Source organism: Tinamus guttatus, unplaced genomic scaffold, assembly GCF_059628265.1.
Source record: "Tinamus guttatus ecotype Peru unplaced genomic scaffold, ASM5962826v1 Tinamus_guttatus_pri_ptg000261l, whole genome shotgun sequence".
In the NCBI taxonomy this organism is placed as follows: domain Eukaryota; kingdom Metazoa; phylum Chordata; class Aves; order Tinamiformes; family Tinamidae; genus Tinamus; species Tinamus guttatus.
Window position 1 is genome coordinate 932596 of NW_028288795.1, and position 21066 is coordinate 953661.

At 54.6% G+C, this 21066-nt stretch overlaps 2 protein-coding genes across 3 annotated transcripts in view; one reads left to right on the forward strand and one right to left on the reverse strand.

Moving 5' to 3' along the window:
- PTPRS (protein tyrosine phosphatase receptor type S) overlaps positions 1–21066 on the reverse strand; it is a 98497-nt gene that overhangs the window by 29681 nt on the left and 47750 nt on the right. Inside the window, exons 6-10 of the mRNA XM_088527118.1 lie at positions 18795–18905; positions 8006–8275; positions 5486–6067; positions 4692–4825; positions 4426–4570 (exon numbers count right to left, since the gene is read on the reverse strand). Of these exons, the coding sequence (XP_088383244.1) occupies positions 4426–4570; positions 4692–4825; positions 5486–6067; positions 8006–8275; positions 18795–18905 (1242 nt within the window). The remainder of the gene's footprint in view (positions 1–4425; positions 4571–4691; positions 4826–5485; positions 6068–8005; positions 8276–18794; positions 18906–21066) is intronic.
- The window catches only part of FAM32A (family with sequence similarity 32 member A), a 238875-nt gene that overhangs the window by 22914 nt on the left and 194895 nt on the right, over positions 1–21066 (forward strand). The gene's annotated exons all lie outside the window — the stretch shown is intronic.

Sequence of the window (21066 nt, forward strand, 5' to 3'; positions counted from 1 at the left end):
AGGTGTCACGGGTTTGGGAGACGGAACAGCCTGGCCGCTTCTGTGACCTGCCGGTGGTTATGAACATTGGCCACTTTGGGCCATCTTAGGCCAGACCTTTCAATCCTCGAATCCAATCAAACGGTCCCGCTTAGCCGTGATGAATTTTCAAGGCAAACCTGCAAACCCAATCTCACCTAATACAGTCAAACTACTATAGATAGTCTGCAGGTCCTGCCAGAATCTGGGGCATCCCTCAAAGCCCTCAAAGCAACTCTCGCGTTCCTCAGCTGTTTTTTTATCAGCCAAAAGCTCTTTACTGAGGAATGATCTTTTCAAGTCTTTCAATCCCAACCCTGACTCACAAACAGGAGTCTGGGCTCAGCTCTAAATCAAGTGACACTTTTCCCAGTTCACAGTGGTGGAAAAGCCACATGTTCTGCATGTGCCTCCATTAAGTGGAAGGAGTTTTGCAGTAAGGGTGAAGAAGCTCTTTACACTGCTCAATAGTTCATTCTGGGCTTTGTCCTCCTCCTTTTGAAGCTTGGTTACTAAACCATAGCTTTACTTAAAATGGCAAAATGAAAACCTTACACTAAGAAATCCCAGAGCCTGAGTGGTGACGATCCCTGACCATGGCTAGCCACGCCAAATGATACCAAATATGTCAAGCAAAGAAAACCAAAAGCAACAAACTCAAAAACAAAAGATAAACCAAGCCAATAACTTCAAACAAAAATACTGAAATAAAATCATAACAATAAAACAATACTGATATAAAAAGTGACGCCTTCCAGAACATTCCCAGTCTGTTTACCTACCTTCCACGCTTCAACTGCTAACTTATAAGACTTTCTTACGAGAGAGCAAGAGAAACTGAGCTACGAGGCCAGACCGAGCTCCTGGTGGGTTTCTGCACGTGGCTGGCTTTTTAGACACAGCCTGCTCTGCTCCCAGCTCCCCCAGGCGCCTTACGCTCCCCTCAGCATCTGCACTTTTGCAGGAATGGGAATTTTCAATGCCAATCTCTTCCCACTGGCGATCCGCAAGGGAGCAGGACGGCCGGTGGCCGCTGGGGGTTTCCTTCCCACCGCCACCTTCAAAATGGGACGGTGCGTCCCGCTCCTTCCCGCATGCCATAAGAAGCTCAAAGGCCTTTGGTGCACGGAGGAGACTCAACCCTCTCCCAGGGCCTGCATGAGGCCATTCGCTTCCAGCTTGTCCCCCGCCAGGGGCTGGGAGCACTAAAAGCTCCCTCCCCTGCATAACGATCCAGCCATAGCCACCTCTATAGAAACCCACTGCGGAGAGGGTCTGACCCGACCTACCCTTTCCATCCTGAACCTCATTCTGAAAGCCCCGGTGAGCAGAGCCCGAGCTCCAGCTGGCCCTGGGCGCCCTGGCAGCCGCTGCGCGTGGGGACGCTGCTGCCTCACTCACCCTCCGCGCTCCAGCACGGGGACCCACCGAGAGGCCCCGCAGCGAGGCCTCCTTTGGGAAACGGCTGCTCTTTCTCTGCTCAAAATGGAGGGCTGCCGAGGGAGGGAGAGCCCGAAGGCCCAGGTCCCACCCCGGCCCTCTCGACTACAGCACCTGGATGCAAACACAGCCACCAAGTGCTGGCGGCCCACGCTGGGGCCGCGGCCGGGAGCTCGTGGCACTGGGGGCTTCCTTCACAATCCAGCCCACCCTGCGCGGCCCGGGGCACACGCACGCGCGGCGTGAGGATCGGCCGGGGGAAGGCCCTGCAGCCCGAAACGGGGCCATATCCGCACCACAGCAGAGCCGACGACCGACACGGCCACCACGCAGCCACGGTCTTTGGGAACCCTTCCGTCCTCCCACGGGCTCCAGGACGTTTCTGGGTTTGGGGGGGCCCGCGCGCGTGCGCCCGCAGCAGCAGGGTGGACTGTATTTGTGAATGCGCTTGAGACCAGCCAGTACTCACCTGGGCCGCATCTTTTACATGCTTTAAAGTTGACTGTCCAAGCCACAAGAATGACCCTTACTGACCTTGAGCAATACAATGTTTTTTAACCCTTTAGGTACCATAGACTTTGCACAAAGTTTCTTTCACCTCTTGCACTGTGAGGAAGGGGGAAGGGAAGGAGAGCAGAGCTAACGGGTGGGAAAAACACCCTTTTGTAGGAAGGAGCAGAGGGTAAGAAATCCCTGCTGCTCCTCCACCCTGCACAGCACCCACCCCTGCCTGTCGCCCCCTGAAATTGCTGAGTTGGAGAGATGCTAAGGAGCCCTGGGAAGGTCATGGCTATTTAGAAAGGGCAAAACGAGCTTCCTCCAACCCCGAGAGTCTGTAATTTTCACAATCTCCGTCTCTGGTACTTGAAGAGTTAAAACCCAGCTACTTCAAGAAGAAAAAGATACTTTACCTTTAGTTTAATGGATTTTACTTTGGTTATGATGCTCGGGAGGAGCTCCCTGCTGCACAGGGAGGCAGGGGGTGCAGTGCAGGGAGGGCAGTGGGCACATGCTGGCCCTGTGAGCGAGCAGGGGACAGCCCCGAACGCAGGCGGCAGCGGGAGGAGGAGGAGGAGGAGGAGGAAGGTTTTGCTGCAGAGACAAGATGCCATCGTGGCGTGAAACCGCCCAGCGAGAGACAGACAGACAGACAGAGCGAGCAGGGAGCGGGTTTCCGCGGGCGGCGGGAGCGTGCAGGCAGGCAGAGCACAGAGAAACACGAGCCATGGAGCGGGCCGAGGAGGAGCCGGACAGAAACGCAGCTGCGGAGGGGAGACACGAAAGCCTGTCCCGAGCCAGAAGGTCTGTGAGCCGAAGGACGTCGCCCGCGCCGCCCAGAATTGCCTCGTTCCTCCAGCAGCCAGCCAGGAAAAAACGTGTCACCGTGTTACAGGACGCCGACAGCTCCCGGCTGACGTTCTTAAGAGCGCTCGGTGAACGACGCCGCGGAGGCTGCGCCACAGCAACGAAGCAGGCGGAGAGCTGCTCTGCGCCCCAAAGCCTTCCCCGGCCCAGCGCCTCTTCTCGTGTCCCTGTCACCGAGCCCTGGTGCCACCGGCACCCGCACCCCTCGCAGCCTTCTTTGCTGCCACCCCAAAGCCCAGCGCCCGCAGCCTCTTCTCCTCCCGCTCCCGTGACTCTCCGGAGGGGACCCCCTTGCAAAACAGAAGCAGAGTGTGGGTGAGGTTGACGCCACTGGTTTTCCAGGTCCTTTCAATCCATTTTCCGCCACCCGCACCGTGGTGGTCCCTCTGACAGTCCCATACTGGGTCAGAACCAGCAGGCTTGCAGCAAAGGATTTTCTTTCAACACGTACAGATGTTAGAAAAAATAAAAAGGAGAAGAAAACAAAAATAGAGGGGGAAACCATTTGAAGGAAAGAAGAAAACAAATTATCTTTGAAGGGACTGGAGGCCCAAGAAAACACCCGTAAGGATGGACATAGATCCCCTTTCTTCTCACTCCTGGCAGGGAGAGAAGGAGAGGGAGGGAGAGGGAGCGGAGAGGGACACGGCACCAGGTGCCACCCGGCAGGACGGGCCGGGAGCTGCTGCCCTCGGCGAGGGCTCGGAGCCGGCGCTCGCCCTCCTCGCACTGCTGCCCAGAGCCATTTGCGAGTTAGTTCTGCTCCCGGCTACTCCAAACTGCGGCGCAGTGATTTAGTAGAGATGAGAGGAGACAGGAAACACAGAGAACAGCTGCCACAGCCACTCATGCAGTGAAAGAAAAAAAACACCTCGTTTAAAAGCAAAGATCTGTGAAAAGCCCAGGTTGAGATATTGCCGGCTGGGGTTATGGTCCCCAGGGCAACAGCGGAGGGAGACAATCCATTAAACTAAAACCAGCACATTTTGGTTGCATACACTCCATCCTGGTGTCATTAACGTCCCCCCCGGCCCCAGCCTCCACATGACTCCTCTCTCCAGCTCTGCCCAAGCCCAAACGGGTCTGTGGCCGGTGCCTGCCGGGACAACCAGCCTTCCTGCCATGGGCGACCAAGTCCCTCGCGAAAAGCCGCGTGAGGACCGCGCTCCCGCAGGCTGGCGGGAACGCCGGGACCTTTCCGTGATCACCTTCCCTTCTCCTCTTCCTCGCCGCCTGCCCCGCCATTCCCTGCTCCACGGCTAGCGCCCGCTTTGTGGACACCTCCTGCTGGGTTTCCGCCCGGGAAGGGCCCGGACGCCGCGGTGCGGACGCCGTCCTCCCTGAGCATGCTCAGCACCAAGCGCCGGGCCTGGGCCCGTGGCCACCCGCGCGTCCCCCCGCGGTGCCAAGGGGACGGTGCCTCTGCCAATGCTCCCCCAGCCCGCGCCCGCGTCCCGGCTCCCTACGGCCGCAAGGGAAGGGGGCGGCAGGTCCCCAGGGTCGCCCTGGCAGCAGCGTGTGCCCCCCAGCTCCGTACCCCTGCGCCCGCCAGCTGTGACCGTCTTCCCCTCAGAGAAGGGTGCGAAAAGGAGAGACACCTACTAGACTGCAAGGTGCGCTCCCGGACCTCCGGGGTGAAGGCCCCCAGGCCCAGAGCCGAGCGGGCGGCCAGCCGGAAGACATACTCAGTGTTGGGCTTCAGGCCATCCACCACGAACGACGTCGTCGGATCGAAGGTCTTCGACACCTGACGTGGGCAAGGGGGAGGAGAAAGAAATAGAAACGGGAGCCAAAAGGAGCCCGGGGACACGGGCGCTGCTCCGCTCCTCCAAGCATCGACGCTTCGCGCTGCTGCTCTCCGGACTCACCTCCCTGCCGTGGTCTCCTTCCTTGTAGAGGAGCTCGTACTTGACGATGATCTCCTGCCGCGGAGGGCTCCACAACAACACGATGCTCGTCTCCGTCTTGGCTTCGGCTCGGAAGTTCATTGGCTGCCCAGGGACTGGCACAGAGAAGGGTGGCACGGGGCAGGATGGGGAGACAGGAGGAACCACATTTACTCGGCTGTTTCAAAGACTCCTACCCCATTTTCTTTAAGGCCTGTGTGTGAAGAGCATCTGAGCAGCAGGAAAATGCTACAAAAGGGCAGGCTCTTCCTCTAAAGCAACGTAGGGTTAGATCCCACTGCAGGACAAGGGCAGCAAACGGTGCAGAGCTGCCAAAGACAGAGCAGCCCCACTGGCTCATTCCCCTTTCAGCTCTGAGCGGGTAGTTTCTGGATACTTTAAGCAGAATTAAGCTTCACCATCTTCTGGGCCCCGCGTGTTTTTAGGTCTTTAAGAGATGCTGTGAAACCAGAGGTACTAAGTTACCTCACTTCGAAGCATCATACAGCAAAAAAAGGCTTCTCTCTGCACGACTGCATGCCCTACCCACTTTAGTAGCAACCTTCCTGAGAACGGAGAGAAAGAAACCACGCGCCAGGTCCTCAGGCTCCAGCCCCTGCACCAAGTGTCCTCCCAAAAGGTCATTTCTACTCTAACTGAGCCAATAAAGAAAATGAGATGTGCCGGTGACACAGCACGATGGCTGGATAGCGCTACGAGTGCCCAGCTCTCCCTCCTGCAGCCCAGCACCCGAGGGTAGCGACGCGCGCGCTCACCTCCTTGCTGCGTCTTCACCTGGATGGGGTCGGAGAGGGGCCCGTCTCCCACGGAGGTGAAGGCCAGGACCCGCACCGTGTAGGTTTCGTCCTCCAGCAGGCTGCCCACCGTGGTCAGGAGGCTGTCGTCCACATTGTGCTTCTGCCAGTTGCTGACGGGTTGGTCGGGCTCCATGGTGTAATAGACACGATAGCCCCGGATCTGCCCGTTGGGCTCCACCGGTTCCTCCCACTGGATAATCATGGTGGTGCTGCTGAGCATTCGCCCCTGCACGTTACGGGGGGCGCTGGCCGGAGCCTGTTCCCCAGTGCGGGTGACCACTGCCTCGCTGGGAGGTCCCTGCCCGATGCTGTTGACTGCAGAGACCCAGATCTCATACTCAGAATTAGGGCTGAGCCCCCCAATGCTGTAGCGCGTGGTGGTGATGTCCTCCTTGATCTGATACGGTCCATCCTGGCTTTTGGACTTGTATTCAATGACATAGTATGACACGGGGTCTGGGTTTCCTGAGTCCCAGGTGATGGTGATACTTGTTGCTGTCGTCTCTGTCACCACTGGCGTCCCAGGAGCCTTGGGGAGTGCTGAGAATCAGGAAGAACAGACACTTAAAAAAAACCCATATGCTGAAATGGTGCCTAATTGGGCTAGTTAGGGCTCTAGGAGCCAGAGGCACAGCACCAATCACAGCGAGGCAGCTCAGTAAAGTGCTGCTGAAATATTATGAACCTAGTTATCCACTCTATTATCCTCCTTAAACTGCTCCATCAAAAGAAAAGCGTTCAGCTAAACATCTGGAATCATTAGCACAGGCTCCGGCTGAACATCCGCCGGCTCACGTGGCAGAGGGGAAAAGCACGGAATCACATCCGAAATGGGGCGCTGCCGAAGCCCTCCTGTTGGGCAGGTAATCGTACAGTGCAGGCTGCGCTTTCCAGAACTAGAAAAGCCGAGGACTTGGGAGTCCCCGTGTCACCCCACGTCTCCCCTCCTTGGCCCTCCTCCGCAGGACTAACCCCGGCGCGTCGTGGGTTGCGCTTGCCTCAACGCACGTGACAGACCCTTTCCAATCCCGTGTTCGCTAGGCTTGAGCACCTCTAAAGCTCTGCATTCCCATTTCATTTTCCAACTGGAAAAGACTGCGGATGCTTACACGCAGGAGCACGGGGGAAACAGAAAACAAAAAGACGAAAGGCAGCAGGACAAGATTCCACATCGGAGGCGGTGGGACAGTTGGAAGCAGATGCAGTGTATCTTAGACAATGGCTTTTTAAATTAATAATACCAGACAAGGAAAAAGGAGAAGGAAAAAAAACCCAGAAAAATAAAGAGTTCCTTAACCCAGCCCCAGGCATCTTTCGCTGCCACATGAGCCCACTCCCTGTGCAAACAGCTCAGTTTCATGTCAAGATTCAATAGTCCCTATTCATTTCTATTGTCAGAACTGCCTTACTCAGAGACGCTGGTATAAAAGGCTCTATTTTGCTCTCGCCCACCCCTTCTCCAGAGCATTTCTCCTCCTCTCCCCGCCGTCCTTCCCCAGCCCGTTCCCCCCGAGTCCCTCACGGGCAGCACCATCGCTCAGAGCAGACACCAGCTCTTCCAAGAGCTCTACACTCACCCAACCACAGGGGCATCCCGCTTGGGTTTTAATACTCCCCTGCTGAGGACAGAATAGGTTGAAGATTGCACCCGGGCTCCTCTTGGGAATCGCTAGCTGGAAGCTGGGGTTTCTCCCCCTCTTGCCGAGGCAACCACGGCCGCTTTGCTAAGATGCCAACTATGCTCTACTGCAGGGGCACGCATGCCAGAGACCCCCGCGGCCTCTCCTGAACCTCTACCCTTGCAGCAGGAAGGCATGCAGGCTTCAAGGCACCCGAGGCTGCTCGCGAAAGGCCCAGCCAGCCCCGGGTCCCAGCAGACACACACATGCAGGGCTCTGGATCACATTTTCCAGCAGAACACAGGCTTTAGTCTCTAAGGCAAGGGAAGAGCTCAAGCTTCTCATTCACTGCGGATTTCTTTGCGCAGGGGATCCCCAGACACATGCACGGATCCCAGCACTCACGGTGCACACGCGTGTCCTCCTGCTCGTGCTCACACCCCTACGCACGGACACACAGGCTTGCAAGGACACGGACTTACACGCATGCAGTCAGGCACCCCCATGCGCATCCATCCACGTAGCTCCCATGCAGCACACTCGTGCACATCTCCCTTTTTCCATGCAGAACTGTCCAGGGGCACGACCAGGCTCGCCCCATGCAGACCCCGGAGCCACAGGCACGGGCGGGCGCGCGCTGCTCAAACCCAGCCGCACGGCGACACGGCCACTCATGCACCGGGAAGGGCCAGGAGCACAAACCCACGACCGCTCACGTGCACAAACACGCCACGTGCCCACGCGTGCTCAGACACTCCGCACGGGCCATGCACACAACGCGTGTCCGTGCGCACGCGGCTCACACGCGTGTGCATGCGCAAGCACGGGGGACCCCGCGCGCGTGCTCACACTCCCTTACATTTCACCGTGATCTGAGCAACGGCCTCTATGACTCCCAGGCTGGACATGGCCACACACGTGTAGTTGGCGGAGTCCTTGACATCCGTGAGCTCCAGGACATTGCGGCCCACGGGCATGTCGTCCTCGGGCGTCAGGTCCTCCGCTCCCTGCATCCACTTGACGTAGGGCATGGGCGAGCCCACGGCCACGCACGTGATGTTGACGTTGCCGCCGGGCATGATTTCGTGGCTCACGGGCAAGATGGAGAAGCGAGGGGCCACGCGGCGAACTGCGGACGAGACGCACAGAGGTAACAAAAAAACAAAACGGAACAAAACAGAAACAGAAAACAAAGGAAAAAAAACGAAGAAAAACAAAAAAGAAAGAGAGAAAAGAAAAGAAGAGAGAAAAAGAAAAAAGAGCAAAAGATAATTTAAATACAGATGGGGTTTGTTATCATTTATTTTCTTCCTTCATTAAAAACGAAACGGAAAAAAACAAACAAATTAAAAAATCGAAAACCAAAAACCAAAGAAATCAAACTTTAAATAAATGTTTACTTCACAAACAATATATAGAATAGAGACATAAAAGCGATATTTCATAGCAACAGGGTTCCATTGATCAAGATTAGACCCATCACAGCACAGATAAATACACAAAAATTTATTAGCAATTTCTCATCTTTACTGGCACGAGCTGCGAGCGTCGCAAACCTCCTCCTCCGCGCGGGGCCCCGCGCCCCGCTCCGCACCCGGGGCGCCCGCTCCGGCCCCGCTCCACGGCCTCGGCCTCCCTCCGCACCTTCTCCCACGGGAAGGGCTGTGGGTGGTGGCCAGGAGAAGGTCTGGGCGCAGGTGGGGACTTCTCCGGGTTTTGCCTTGTTGGAAAGGCCCGGGCCTGGTTTGGACCCGGCGGATCCAACAAGGAGAGAAGCGGCACCTTGCCACCCGCTCGAGGGACCCCCGCGAGGGGCGAGGAGGCAGGAATACGAAAACGGGGGAGAGGGAGGCCCCGGAGCGGGATAAAATTTAGTGTCTGTGCGTGCGAGAACCGTCCAGGGGGATGCGGTCCCCCTGGAGCGAGAGAGAGTGTGGAAAAGATGAGAAACTCTAATGAAATTTTTGTGGTTTTCGGGTATAGAAACCCTAACGAAGCCTCTTTAAGATCTGACACGGTTCCATCGATAGATGCAGCTCTCAGAGTCACAAACATCATGCAAAAGAGGTAAAAAAAGAGAGAGAAAAAGAGAGAAAGAGAAAGAGAGAGAGAGGAAAATGCAGAGAAATATTATTTATGGGCGGCTAGCAAATGCCCACATGGATACTGAATAGAGAGAGCGACAGAGAAAGAAGGGAAGACAAGGAGAGAAGGACGAGGAGGGGAAGGGGGAAAGAAGAGAGAGAAAGAGAGGGAGGGGAGGGGGAAACCCACTTTAATGCTGCATACTTTTTCTAGCTGATGTGACCCAATGTGGTGGCTCACATTGTCACATCTCAGCCCTGGCGGAATAATAAATAGAATAGAATTAATAAGAAAAACGAGGTAATGAAACTTGAACGTCGAGAAAACGGTGACATGTTCTGTGCATCTCCTTAGCAGAGAGGTGGATGCAGCTCCCAGACTTTCCACGGGAAGGACATGGACGCAAGGGGGAGGCTGCGGTTTCCTTGGCTCCATTTTCGGAACTGGCCGGGCTGGAGCGGGTGCCGAGGCGGGTGCTCTCCCCTGGGGGTGACGCGGGACAAGGGATGGAGCAGGAAGGCAGGGAGCTGGGGACACGATCCCATGCCACGAGCACAGGCAGGAGGCTGCGGATGCTGGGAAGAGGCAGGCAAGGCAGGGAGGAGCGAGGGAACCCGCGCAGGCTCAGGGAATCCATCCAGGCTCAGGGAATCCATCCAGGCTCAGGGAATCCATCCAGGCTCAGGGATGGCCATGCGGAAAGCCCTGGGGCCAGGTGAGGAAGGGGACGGGAGCATTCGCAGTGCTGGGGCCTCACGAATCCCACGGACAAACCCCCGGGTCCTCCTCCCGGAGAGCTCTCCCTGCTCAGCCTTGCTAGGAGCAGGGACGATGGGACCCATGCGAAACCCATGCGAGGAGACCAGAGCGGAGCCTGCGATCCCGCTTCCCTGCTCCTAGTGCCTTCTCGTGTCCCCGGGAGCCGAGATCCTCTTTTATTCCTGGTATTTACATCCCGGCCCGCTCCCCGGCTGCTCTCAAACTTTGGGATTCTTTAGGATGGGAATCCTGCTGCCAGGAGAGACAAGGGCCCTGCAGAGGAAAAGCCAAACGTGGCCTCTGCCCCTGCCCAGGGCTCCCAAAGCCTCCCTTGCACCTTCCCCTCGGGCCACCACGGCCTTTCCTGCAGCTCTCAGTGCTGAGATGTGAGGAAGACGTCCAGGCACGAGGAGCTCGGAGACCTCGGAAGGGAATTCCTGCATGCCGGGAAGGGAGCGCGGGGTCCAGGCCGGAGACATCCCCCCACTAAGAGCACGGGACAACTTTGTGCTTGGGGAATGGTGCAAGGCCCTGCCTGGAGAGCACACGGCCCTGCCGCCCGCTCCCTGCTCCGGGAGGTGCCGCGTTCCGGAAAATGGAGCCCCGGGAAGACCGCGGCCGTCACAGTCTGAGACAGGATGGAGAGAACTTGAAAAGAAACAAGTGGGGGGGTCACCATGCAGACAGACCCGGGACGGGAGGATGACTCTGCTGGTGTGTGACCTTCGGAGAGGGGAGGCAAGGTGGGAAGGGTGAGGAGAGATGGGGAGACGGGCGCCGGGCGAGAGCCGGCCAGCAAACAGCATCGACAGCACCAAACAGCGGCGGGTGGGATGCAAACACCGAGTTGTCATGGGAACAGAACAAGACAAGTAATTCAAACCGAGGCTAATCGCAAAGAAATAAAAGCAAACTGAAAAAAAAAAAGAAAGGGGAAAAGGAAAAAAAACCAACAACCAAACCAGAATTCATTAACTGAAAAGCGCTGTTCGATGGATGGTGGAGCGCTGAGAATCGGAGTCTGAAGGGAGCAGCCTGCTGCCAGCGGCAGCGATTTGGGGACGGGGAAGGAGCCACTCACAGAGCACAAGGCCAGGCCCGAGGGCTGTCCGGGAAGCAGGCGGCACCTCCGGATGCCAGCCGGGAGAGCGCCCAAACGGGGGGATTTGGATTCGGGACAGCCATGGAAGAGCAGGAGGGCGGCCGCGTTTCCTTGTGCATCCTGGTTTCAAGAAAGCTCCACGTCACACGGGCTCGCACACACAGACACCCACGCACCGGGCCAGGCGGGGACCACATCTCCAGCGTTCCAAACGGGAGCGCTCGGAGCCCCTGGACACAGCCCTGCCAGGGCTTCCCTGTTCCGGACGCATCCTAAGAGGAAACACTTGCAGGATCTTCTCCGGAGAGCAGGGGCCACAGGGCTGCTCCCATGGCACCTGCACGAGCCTGAACGTAGGGAATCCCGCGGAACGGAGCCAAGCAGCTCCCCGAATCCTGTGGAACGGAGCCAAGCAGCTCCCTGAATCCCGCGGAACGGAGCCAAGCAGCTCCCCGCTCCGTCCTGCCGCACGGAGCCGTCCTCCTCGCGGCGGCATTCCGAGCGCTGGTACCTGCTGCCTTCCACGCAGCTGCAGCACGGCCCGTTCTCACACGCTGCCTCTTTCACACACTTCACTATTTCACGCTGCTTTTCCAACCCTCCGGGAGCTGCAAAGCAGCTTTCCAAAGGGAGCCTCCCGCCCCGAGCAGAACTCGGAACAAAACCATCCCCACGGTGCGCTCGACCAACAGCTCCATGGGCTTCTCTCGCACTCAGAGGCGGAGGGTCTGGTTCCACGAAACCCCCCAGCTCTTGCAGCCCCTTCCCTGCATTTCCATGAGCTCTGTCCTAATCCTTGGGCCCCGGTGTCCGAGGGAACCTCACAGGTGTCCGTGGGCGCACGCTCACCCCACGCACGGCTACCAGCGGGCACACAGACGTTCTCAACACGTTCTCAACACGTTCTCAACAGCCAACAAACGCCCAGGAGCTTTTTTCAAAGGAGGATTCAGCTTGTTACCTGGAGAACCAGATTTCTGAACAGGACCGGGGTATTTGCAGCGTGAATCAGTTCAGGGCTGAGAGGCCATTTCGAGGGTACGGGACGATTTAAGGGCATTTTCTTGCCAATGTCTGGGGGGTTTTTGCTGGAGAAGCATCTGCGCAGGCAAATCCCTGCCCCAAATTCTGCCCAACATGACATTCATTAGGAAGGGAGCGGATCCGTAATTTTCGCTACCCTTGTAAAGCCAATTGGTTTTGTTGCTGCTCCCGGACGCAGACAGATTAACCTGGTTTGTGCTCTGCGAGTGGCATTTCCAGTGATTAAAGCTTCCCAAGGGGCCGGTGCCAATCAGCATCCCTGGGGCTCCCCACCACCACCGCTCCACGACACCGAGAGCCGGGGGCCACGACGTGACACACGTTTTGGAAAGGGACAGATTTACAGACCTGGTCGGAAGAGACACTGGAAGATCCAGCGTTGACTTTTGCTACACTAGAATCCATCCTTAAAATGTGTTCCCAGGATGCTGCTAGTGAGAGAAAGCTGAGGACCGACCAAGCAGCGTGCGCTGCGGGAAGCCTCCGCTTCCACTTTTTAGGCCCTTTCCAGATTAGCTCAGGGAGAGAGATGTTGGAGAGGTGAGGTGGGGAAAGGAGCACGGATGAGACAGGAACCCGTCACTTCAAACCCCGATTCACGTTAAACCAACTCAAAGAGAAATACGCTTCATATCATAAAGGAGAAATTAGTTGGAAAAAAAAAAAAGGAAAGAAAAGAAAGTGAAGTGACTGGTTGAAAGCACCAAACAAAACCAAATGGTATTAAACGTTTTGACACTCAGCAAGCTGCTGCTCCAAATGAGGTGAGAAGGCGGACATTATTGGCCATTTTGGTGAGACAGGAGTCATTCCGTCTTGCTCCAAAATGAGGAGGGGGTAGGGAAAAGGGTGCCAAAATAATGTGCAGCCTCTACGTTATTAGTGAAGCTTAGATTACACCTGTCCTCCCCTCCCAAAAGGTGGTGGGTCCCTGCCCTGCGCCGGCCTCTGCCTTCTCCCTCTCCCGTTCCAATCATTCCGCTGGGATGAGACGCTGCTCGGGTCTGGATTTCCGACCTCCGTCCCTCCAGAGGACGAGATACTTCCCTCCTCGGGCCCATCTCCTTCCTAATTTCCTCCGCAGTAAATAGAAATGCATAAGTAAACAGAGAGATAAATAAGGAATGAGACCAAGGCTTGGGTTTGGTCTGCAGGAAATCCATTTCCTTCCCAATCGTGACTTTGCCACTTAAATAAACCCATTAGCCGAGTGACAGCCTGGCTCAACATCTCTGGTCTTTGGTAATTTTTTTTCCTGTTGCTTTTTGTAGGATTGTCCACAAAATCATCTAAAGCCAATTGTTTTCCAAGCAGCTCTGTAACATTAAACACAGGCTTTGCTTTGTGATTTCGCTAGTTTAATTTGACAAGGTGTAATCTAATTTTTTCCCCTAAAACAAAGAGAACAGCGATGCAAAAGGTGTAAGAGACACAGGCAGGCAGAGATTTCGAGATCAGTACAGCACAGTGTTCCTGCAAAGTGCCCTCTATAGAGAGATATACATAGATATATATTTTGATTTTTTTTTTGGATGGGGGTGGCTTTTTGTACCCACTTCCTGATACCCTTGAGAAATCCTTCTGCAGAAACACAGCAAAGTTGTCTGTTTGCTTTGGTTTTCAACTAGAATTTCAGAGCTGAGGACACCCCAAGGGGGACAGGGCGCTCCCTCGCCAGCGCTCACCTAACGCTCCAGTTGTCACCTCTTGTCACCCACCTCTCCTGCCCAGAACTCTAGAAAATGGCATTTCAGGGGATGTTCTATGAGCTAGTGGTGGTTATTCTCTTCCTTTAAAGAATTTATGGACACTATTCTGAAAAGGTATTAAAATTCCTAGGACTCTAAAACATGGACATTTTTTTTTTCCTTTTTTGACCTTGTGGCTATTTGTTCAACCTACAAAGCAACTGAAATAATTTCGTTTTAACTTTTGAAAGGCACCACAAGTGCTGCAGCACCATGGACTGAGCAACCGACAGCTCGGGGTTAATGGCCAGATTACACACAGCCCAAACTTAACTCGGGAGAAGACTATGGGCTACATTTTATCAGGCTAGTCACATTTTAATATATTTTGAAGCTGAGGTCTTGGGCACACTACTTTGGGATTTTATCCTGCTTTTTGTAACCTGCTTTTATGCCCCAAAGCGCAGGCAGCATTCAGCCCTTTTGGGCAAGACTCAAGGCCTTTTAAAGGGACTAAGACGATTCCCCTCCATCCCACGAGCTCCAAGAAGGTCCTGGAGCTCTGCCTGGGGCCGTGCACCAGCTGCACAGGTCAAAGAGCTTCCCCTTGCCCTGCTGCAATGGCCAGAAGGGCGACTGCCCTCGGGTCCCTAGAGACCTCCCAGGGGCATCCAAGGAGATTTCCGAGCAGGATCAGCATCCCCATCTGCAGATGTGCTGGCCTGCCTGCCGGCACCGTGTCGTTCTGCTCACTGATTCCAGACAAAACCTGGACGTTGGTTAACGGGGAAGTTCTGCAGGGCTCCAGGCTGGCGGCAGGATTCAGCTTGCCGGATCCTCACCTGCTGCTGCAGGTCTCCATGGAGACGCTCCTGCATTTTGGCCTTGGAAATTCCCTGGTAGCAGCCCAGGAGTAACTCTTATCTTGGACCATGGCATAATCTGATCTGTACTCATAGAAACACTTGGCCAATGATTTCCAGACCATGCCCAAAGCTCCTCTCAAACCAGATGAGCTTTTTCCAATGAGTATCCAGTCTCCTATTTCCTCACCCAGTGTCATCCCAGCCTATGATGACTACATCCAATTTAGCTTTAGTTTATTGTTGCAGATATAATTATTATTTTTATTGGCCTTAAGGAGGAATTTAATCTCAAGACCTTCTCAGATCACAAGAGATACTTGCAGCAGCCTGGACATGTTAGAAACATTTTATAAAAGGTAAAATAAACAAATCAAAAAAATAAATGGCATATAAATCCCTTTTTAATTGCATCTAAACCCTGAAACTGAAACTCCTATTCATGAAGGAAAATCCTGTAATTAGTGGTGATTATCACCTTTAGTCCTAGGTGGGATGGAGGTGGGATGGGAACACCTCATTGCAAACGCTCTTCCTTCTCTCTTGCTCTTTTTAAGCAGAACAAGTCTATTTTCTTTCTATGCTTTAAATAGAGCCTTGGGGTGGGGGCTTTTGGCTATGGTTGACATTGGTCAGAAGTTAGAAGAGCCAAAGGCCCCTGAGCAAGACCCTCCCAGCAGCGCAGCATTCCGGAGAGCTCCCTTGTGCCTACGGGGAGGGGGGAGAGATTCGAAGGAGGGGGGGTACCAGCACTGAGGGTCCAAGCACTGAAATCTCAGCATTTTAAGAAAAAAGAGAAAGACAGACAGAAAGAAAGAGAGAGGGAGAGAGAAAGAGACAGATACTGTGTCAATACTGCACTGGATTTCTCAAAAATCACACAGCTTTAATACCTGTTCGCTAGGAAAGCCACTCCTTTGGTGGAGTAGGGAGCAGAGGGGCCGCAGGGCAGGGCACGGAATTGGATTCTGCAACGGGCGGCAGCACCGAGCGCCAGGGGCACCACGAGGCCCGGCCGAGATCCCACCTGCTGCCGAGCAACGGGATGCGGGGAAGCTTCCCGGGACCACCAGGGACACGCGGGGAGGGAAACGGGGCGGCTGCAGCTCCAAGGGGCTTGCGGGTGCCACGAGGCCCGTCCGGGCCCGCGCGGAGCTGCGGGAGGACGGACGGTGGCGATCGGGACAGGACCCGGTGGGAAGCTCCGTCATCCCGGGCCAAGGGCAGATCCGCTCCCGGCTGCGGCGCCGTGGGCGCTGTGCAGGGCCAGGCGCCCGCGGGCAAGTTTTGCATCCTTCGGGAAGCCGCCGGGATGAGGAGTTTCCATACGGATTTGCAGGCTCTGCCTGCAAGGGACGGGGCGGGAAGGACGGGGCCGCGGGGCCGCTCGGCGCCCCGGCGTTCGGAGCATCTTTCCCGCTTCCCGGCTCCCTCCCGCCGCCCTCCCCAGCGCAAAGGCTCATCCCAAAGAGCAGGGCTTCCCGGGACAGGCGTTAGAGCTGTGTGACTCCTTTCCTGCTGGGGGGCTCAGTTACCACCGGGGGGGGCAGGAACACTGGCTTCTCACAATGCGGTTGGGGGGAGACTACAGCACAGCATAACCAAAGGAGAAAACCAAGAGAAAGCAAAAAACCCAACGGAACCAACAAATCGGAAACGAAACAAAAAAATCCAAAAAAAGGAAGAGGAAAATCCACTTCAAAATCAACCAGAATCGTCAAAGAAATCCAAAAGTAGACATATTTATATATCAAAAAAAAATTAAAAATAAAGTCATAATTAATTTAAAAAACCAGCATGCAAAGAAGATTGTTACATTCTCCTATCATGCATCAGGCCCAATGTCCAAACGGCAAGGTAACCATGACGACAAAAAAGTGCAAGAACTCAGCAACATTACCAAAGGATGCATAGAGAGGCCCACAATGCAACTCAACTCATCTCGGCGAGACCCGGGAACGGGCGGGTCTCGCTCATCTTAAAGATTTCTTGCTTTTTCTCGTTTTCTTTTTTTTTTTTTTTAATTTTTTAATTTTTTTTTTCTCTTAAGAATGTAAAAATGTGGGTAAAGAAAGTAAAAAAGAAAAAAACCACACCAACCTTCTCGTAGCTCTGAGGGATGTTAAGGGGGTTTGATGCGGAACACAATGACATGAGGAGAAGAGAAAAATAGGGGAAACACAGAGAGAGTAAAAAAAGGCCTTCTCAAGGCTGTCAGCTGCAAATTGATTGCTTTTTCTTTTTCTTTCTCTTAACCAAAATAAAAAGAAAGGAATAAAAAGAAAAGAAGATAGTAACGACCCTTTTGTTTTCCTGCCTTCCTAACGTTCCCCCTCCCGTCCAGCTGGGTACCTTTGGTTTAAGGGCAACCAGAGGACTGCAAGCAGCCCAAACTCGGAATTAGTAGCCCAAATTCGGAATTAGTAGCCCAAATTCGGAATTAGCAGCCGGAAGAGGCGCCGGCCGTGCCGAGGAATTGCCGCTCCGGCTGCTCTTTGCGGAAGGGGGACCAGGTTGGGAAGAGCTGGGGCAGAGGAGGCCCCGGCGCGGCCGCCCGCTCCCCCGGCCCCGGCTCCCGCCAGCCCCGCGCCCGGCCCTGCTCGCGCTACCTCCACAGCGGGACCGAATCAGGAAAAAGAAACAATTAGAAGAGGAAAAGAAAACAAAAAGAAAAATAAAACCAAAGCAAACCATTTTTTTTTCTCCTTGCAAGGTTAAAACTTACAACTCCTATCCCAGGTGCTCTATAGAGACAAGCGTGTTATGGGAGAAACAAGTCAATTGGAAACACGAGAGTGTTCGAGACTCTTCAGAAACAAAACGGGGGGGAAAAATAAAGAAAAGAAAAGGGAAGAAAAAATGTGCATGAACTTCCCCACCCTCCACCCCCCAAGCAAACCCATTTCCGAACTTTGTTACCTTTTCACGATATCAACACACAAAGAAAACAAGGAATTAAACAGCATGAAAAACACCCACAGCACAGGCCGAGCCGGCTCGCGCGGCCGCCAGCGCGGGCTCTGGTTATGGGGCGAGCTGGGGCGGCAATGGGGCTGGCCACCTAGGAGCCAAGCGCGCCCCGGCGACTCCGTGGTCACGGATTTGTCCCCTGGAGAGTTTCCGAGTGGCCAGAAAGGTGGAGGAGTAGAAATATAAGGAAAAATCCCCACTTTTTTTTTTTTTTCCAAAAAATAAGAACTTCAAATACTCCAGCTAAATTGTCTGCCAAGGATTCAGCCCTGAATTAGTGGCGTCACATCCAGATTCGCATTCCCCAATGAAGAATTTTGGGGCCCAGGCGAGAGGGCAAATTTCAAACGCAATTTTCCAGCTGGCCACAAAAGGCTATTTAAAATTTTAGCTTGGAAACGTTCAATTATTAAAAGCCTTCTCTCCATGCGCATGTGATTTAGTGAGCGTGAGACACGAGAGAGAGAGAAAGAGAGAGAGAAAGGAGCGCACACGGGATCATGGTTCTGCAGCCGGTGCAGGATCCACGGGAGCGCGGGTGGGAGGCGCTTCCTCTGCCGATGGGATGGAAATGGGAACGGTTTGCTGGGATGGAAGGTTTGTTTTTCCTCCCAATGGTATTTTGTAGTTTGTGGGGGGTTTTTTAAGGGAGAAAGGCCAGCCCTGCTCTCTCATTATCAAAAGGGGTTTTTTTGTGTGTGTGTTTTTTTTTTTCTGTGGAAAGATATTAAATCAAAGCTATGCACAAAATGTAACAGGTCAGAGAGAGAAGAAGGTATCAGCGAAGGCAGGATGGCTGCTGCCACGCCGGGCGCGGAACATCGAGGGGCCACGTGGCAGAAGCCGGTCCCTGTCACTTGTCCCCACGGCACCTGGGCAGGGGGGTTTGTCCCGGCCATGGAGCCGGGCCAGCTCCAAGGGCACCGGGACACGGAAGCACCGGCCAAGGGAAACCCGGGGAGACCCCGGGGAGCAGCCGCTCCGGCGTCCGCGTGGGGAGCGCTGGGGACGGGGCGCAGAGGATCCGGGTCTGCTGTCCGCCCGCTGCTCGGAGGCATCCGAGGGGGATCCTGCGGGGCAGGGAGCCCGCAGCGGGCGCGGGGACGGGGCAGCTCTGCGGGCCGACGCGCTCCCTACCTCTCACGTAAAGGTTAGCGGGCGAGGAGTAGCGCACGCCCGCGCTGTTGCTGGCCACGCACTCGTACTTCCCCTGGTCCGTCTCCTCGCTGCTCTCGATCTGCAGCCCACCTGGCAGGGAAGAAGAAGACCGCAGCAAAGCCATCATCATGGGCGCTCCGCTGGCTTCCCGAGCGAGAAGTAGCATCAACGTCTTCCATTAGAGCTAATACGGGCTGGAACGCTGCCTGGGAGCGCCAGGCTGGACGCGTATCCCAATAGGAAGGAGAGATTCGTCCCCTTCTCTAAACTCACGGACTCGGCCCGCGTCCCTCGGCCTGTTACTGCCACGGACGGTGCCGAGGGAAGCTCCCTAGAGCCTTCCTTGGAATTACCCAAGTGCATGGGTGCTTTATGCTGAGCAGGTCAAAAAGATTAAGGGTTAAACCCACAAATTATTGTGGTCTGCATGAACGTAGCCAGAGCCCCCGCCAAGCACTCCTGCTAGCAGGCATGCACGGGTCTGCAGTGTGTAACTGCATGGAGGAAAAACAGCTCTTTTACCTCAGAAGGCTTCATCCCTGTAAAAGCTCAGCTAAAATACATACTACATAAATAATTCAACAGGCCAGCAAATGTTTTATGTATTATAAGTACATGATTATACTACAGATATGGATGGAGCTCACATGTGCTACGACTATTAACTCCCAGCCCTGAAAGAAACTAGGCAAAACCAAACAATTCCAGCTTAGCGTCACATTATTGATTAAATCTCCAGTGAGAGAAGTGCAAATGATACGGTTGTTGCAGATACAGCCTCTTCGGGAAGGAAACCCAACGCGCCCGCGTTCCGAGAGGGAAGGAGGGTGATGGGCTCATTCCCACCGGGTGCTCCGTGTCCGGCAGCTCCCGAAGGCAGAGTGGAGAGAAAGCACAAACCCTCCCCCTGCCCCAACCAAATTCACCAAAAGACTCCACAGGGATTTCAACGCAACAGGAGGGATCGGAACCCAACGGAGCTCAGCTTCACATGGAGCCTTCGCAGCTGAGCAGGCTTCAGCCAGAATTAAAGCCAAGGCTGCTGTCACCTGAAAGCCCCGCTCTGGTGGAGAGCCACGTCGGGCAGCTTTTCCTAGAGGGTTTTGTTTAATTTGGACAGTTCTACGGGTTGGTCCAAGCAGAGGCTTCACTTGGCTCCCGAGGGCAGCTCGTTTGCAAGGGGAGACGAGGCCGCGTTGGGCAGCCCCGGACACCCCCGGGCTCGCTCCCCTGCGGCTCTGCTGGCAAATGCAATGCTGGGAATTCTGGAAGTTCCTCTGCAGGGAGCTCAGGGAGCTCCGAGCGCTCGTCGTGAGCCAGCGCACGGGATGGGCGGCAAAAATCCCTCACCTAGAGCTGCTCCTGCTGCTTTCCCCAGCAGGGAATTACGGCCCTGCAAGTTCGTCAGTGTAGATGAAACCAGTGCAGGGTGTTCTGAGGGGCAGGCACCCAATTCCTGCTGGCTTTTGATGACAGCTTGAGGTCTAACATCCTCTTGGCTTCATTAAGGGGAAGCGCAGAAGCTACTTACCATGTATCTTTCTTAGAAAGACCTAAGGATAAGAGGGTGGAGAAGAAGGAAAAAGAAGGCTCTGGAGCCAAACAAATGAGTAACCAGAGATGGCAAGTGCTGAAGGTCTGGTTGAGCACAGGACTGGAGGCCTCTCCCCACCATCCACGGCTTGGGAGCAGCCTGCACCAGTCAAGAGGAGGCCCTGGGTATTTAGCAACGCCCAAGATAAACCTCCCAGTCCTGGAAAGATTATTTCTTAACATTCTGAAGCAGCAGAGCCTGAGACGCTATTAGAATAACCAGATCTGTTATCAAGTGCACCCAGCAAACAGAAACAGACATTATAACTGTATATATGTTTAAAAAAAAAGACAAGTATATAATCAAGAAATAAATAACCGGAAGTGAAGCAGGACACAAAAACATAGCAACAACAGCAAGAATTTGGATCGCACACAGGTCAATGAAACAGAAACTGAGTGGAGAGAGGTGTTTGGAGAGTGGGTGAGTGAGCGAGCTGGGGTGTCTTACCTCGGATCGGTGTACCTTCTGCAAAGGAAACAAAGAACAAAAGTGAAAAGACGGCAAAAGCCCAAACATCTGGACTGCCCCTGGGGAAAAGGACCTGAGCCAAGGAAGACAGTTGCCCATGGGACACGTCCTGCACTATCTCCTCTTGAGCTGCAGGGACAGACTGAAGAGGGTTTGGGTTACTCCAAGCTGGTTGCTCTGTTTAAA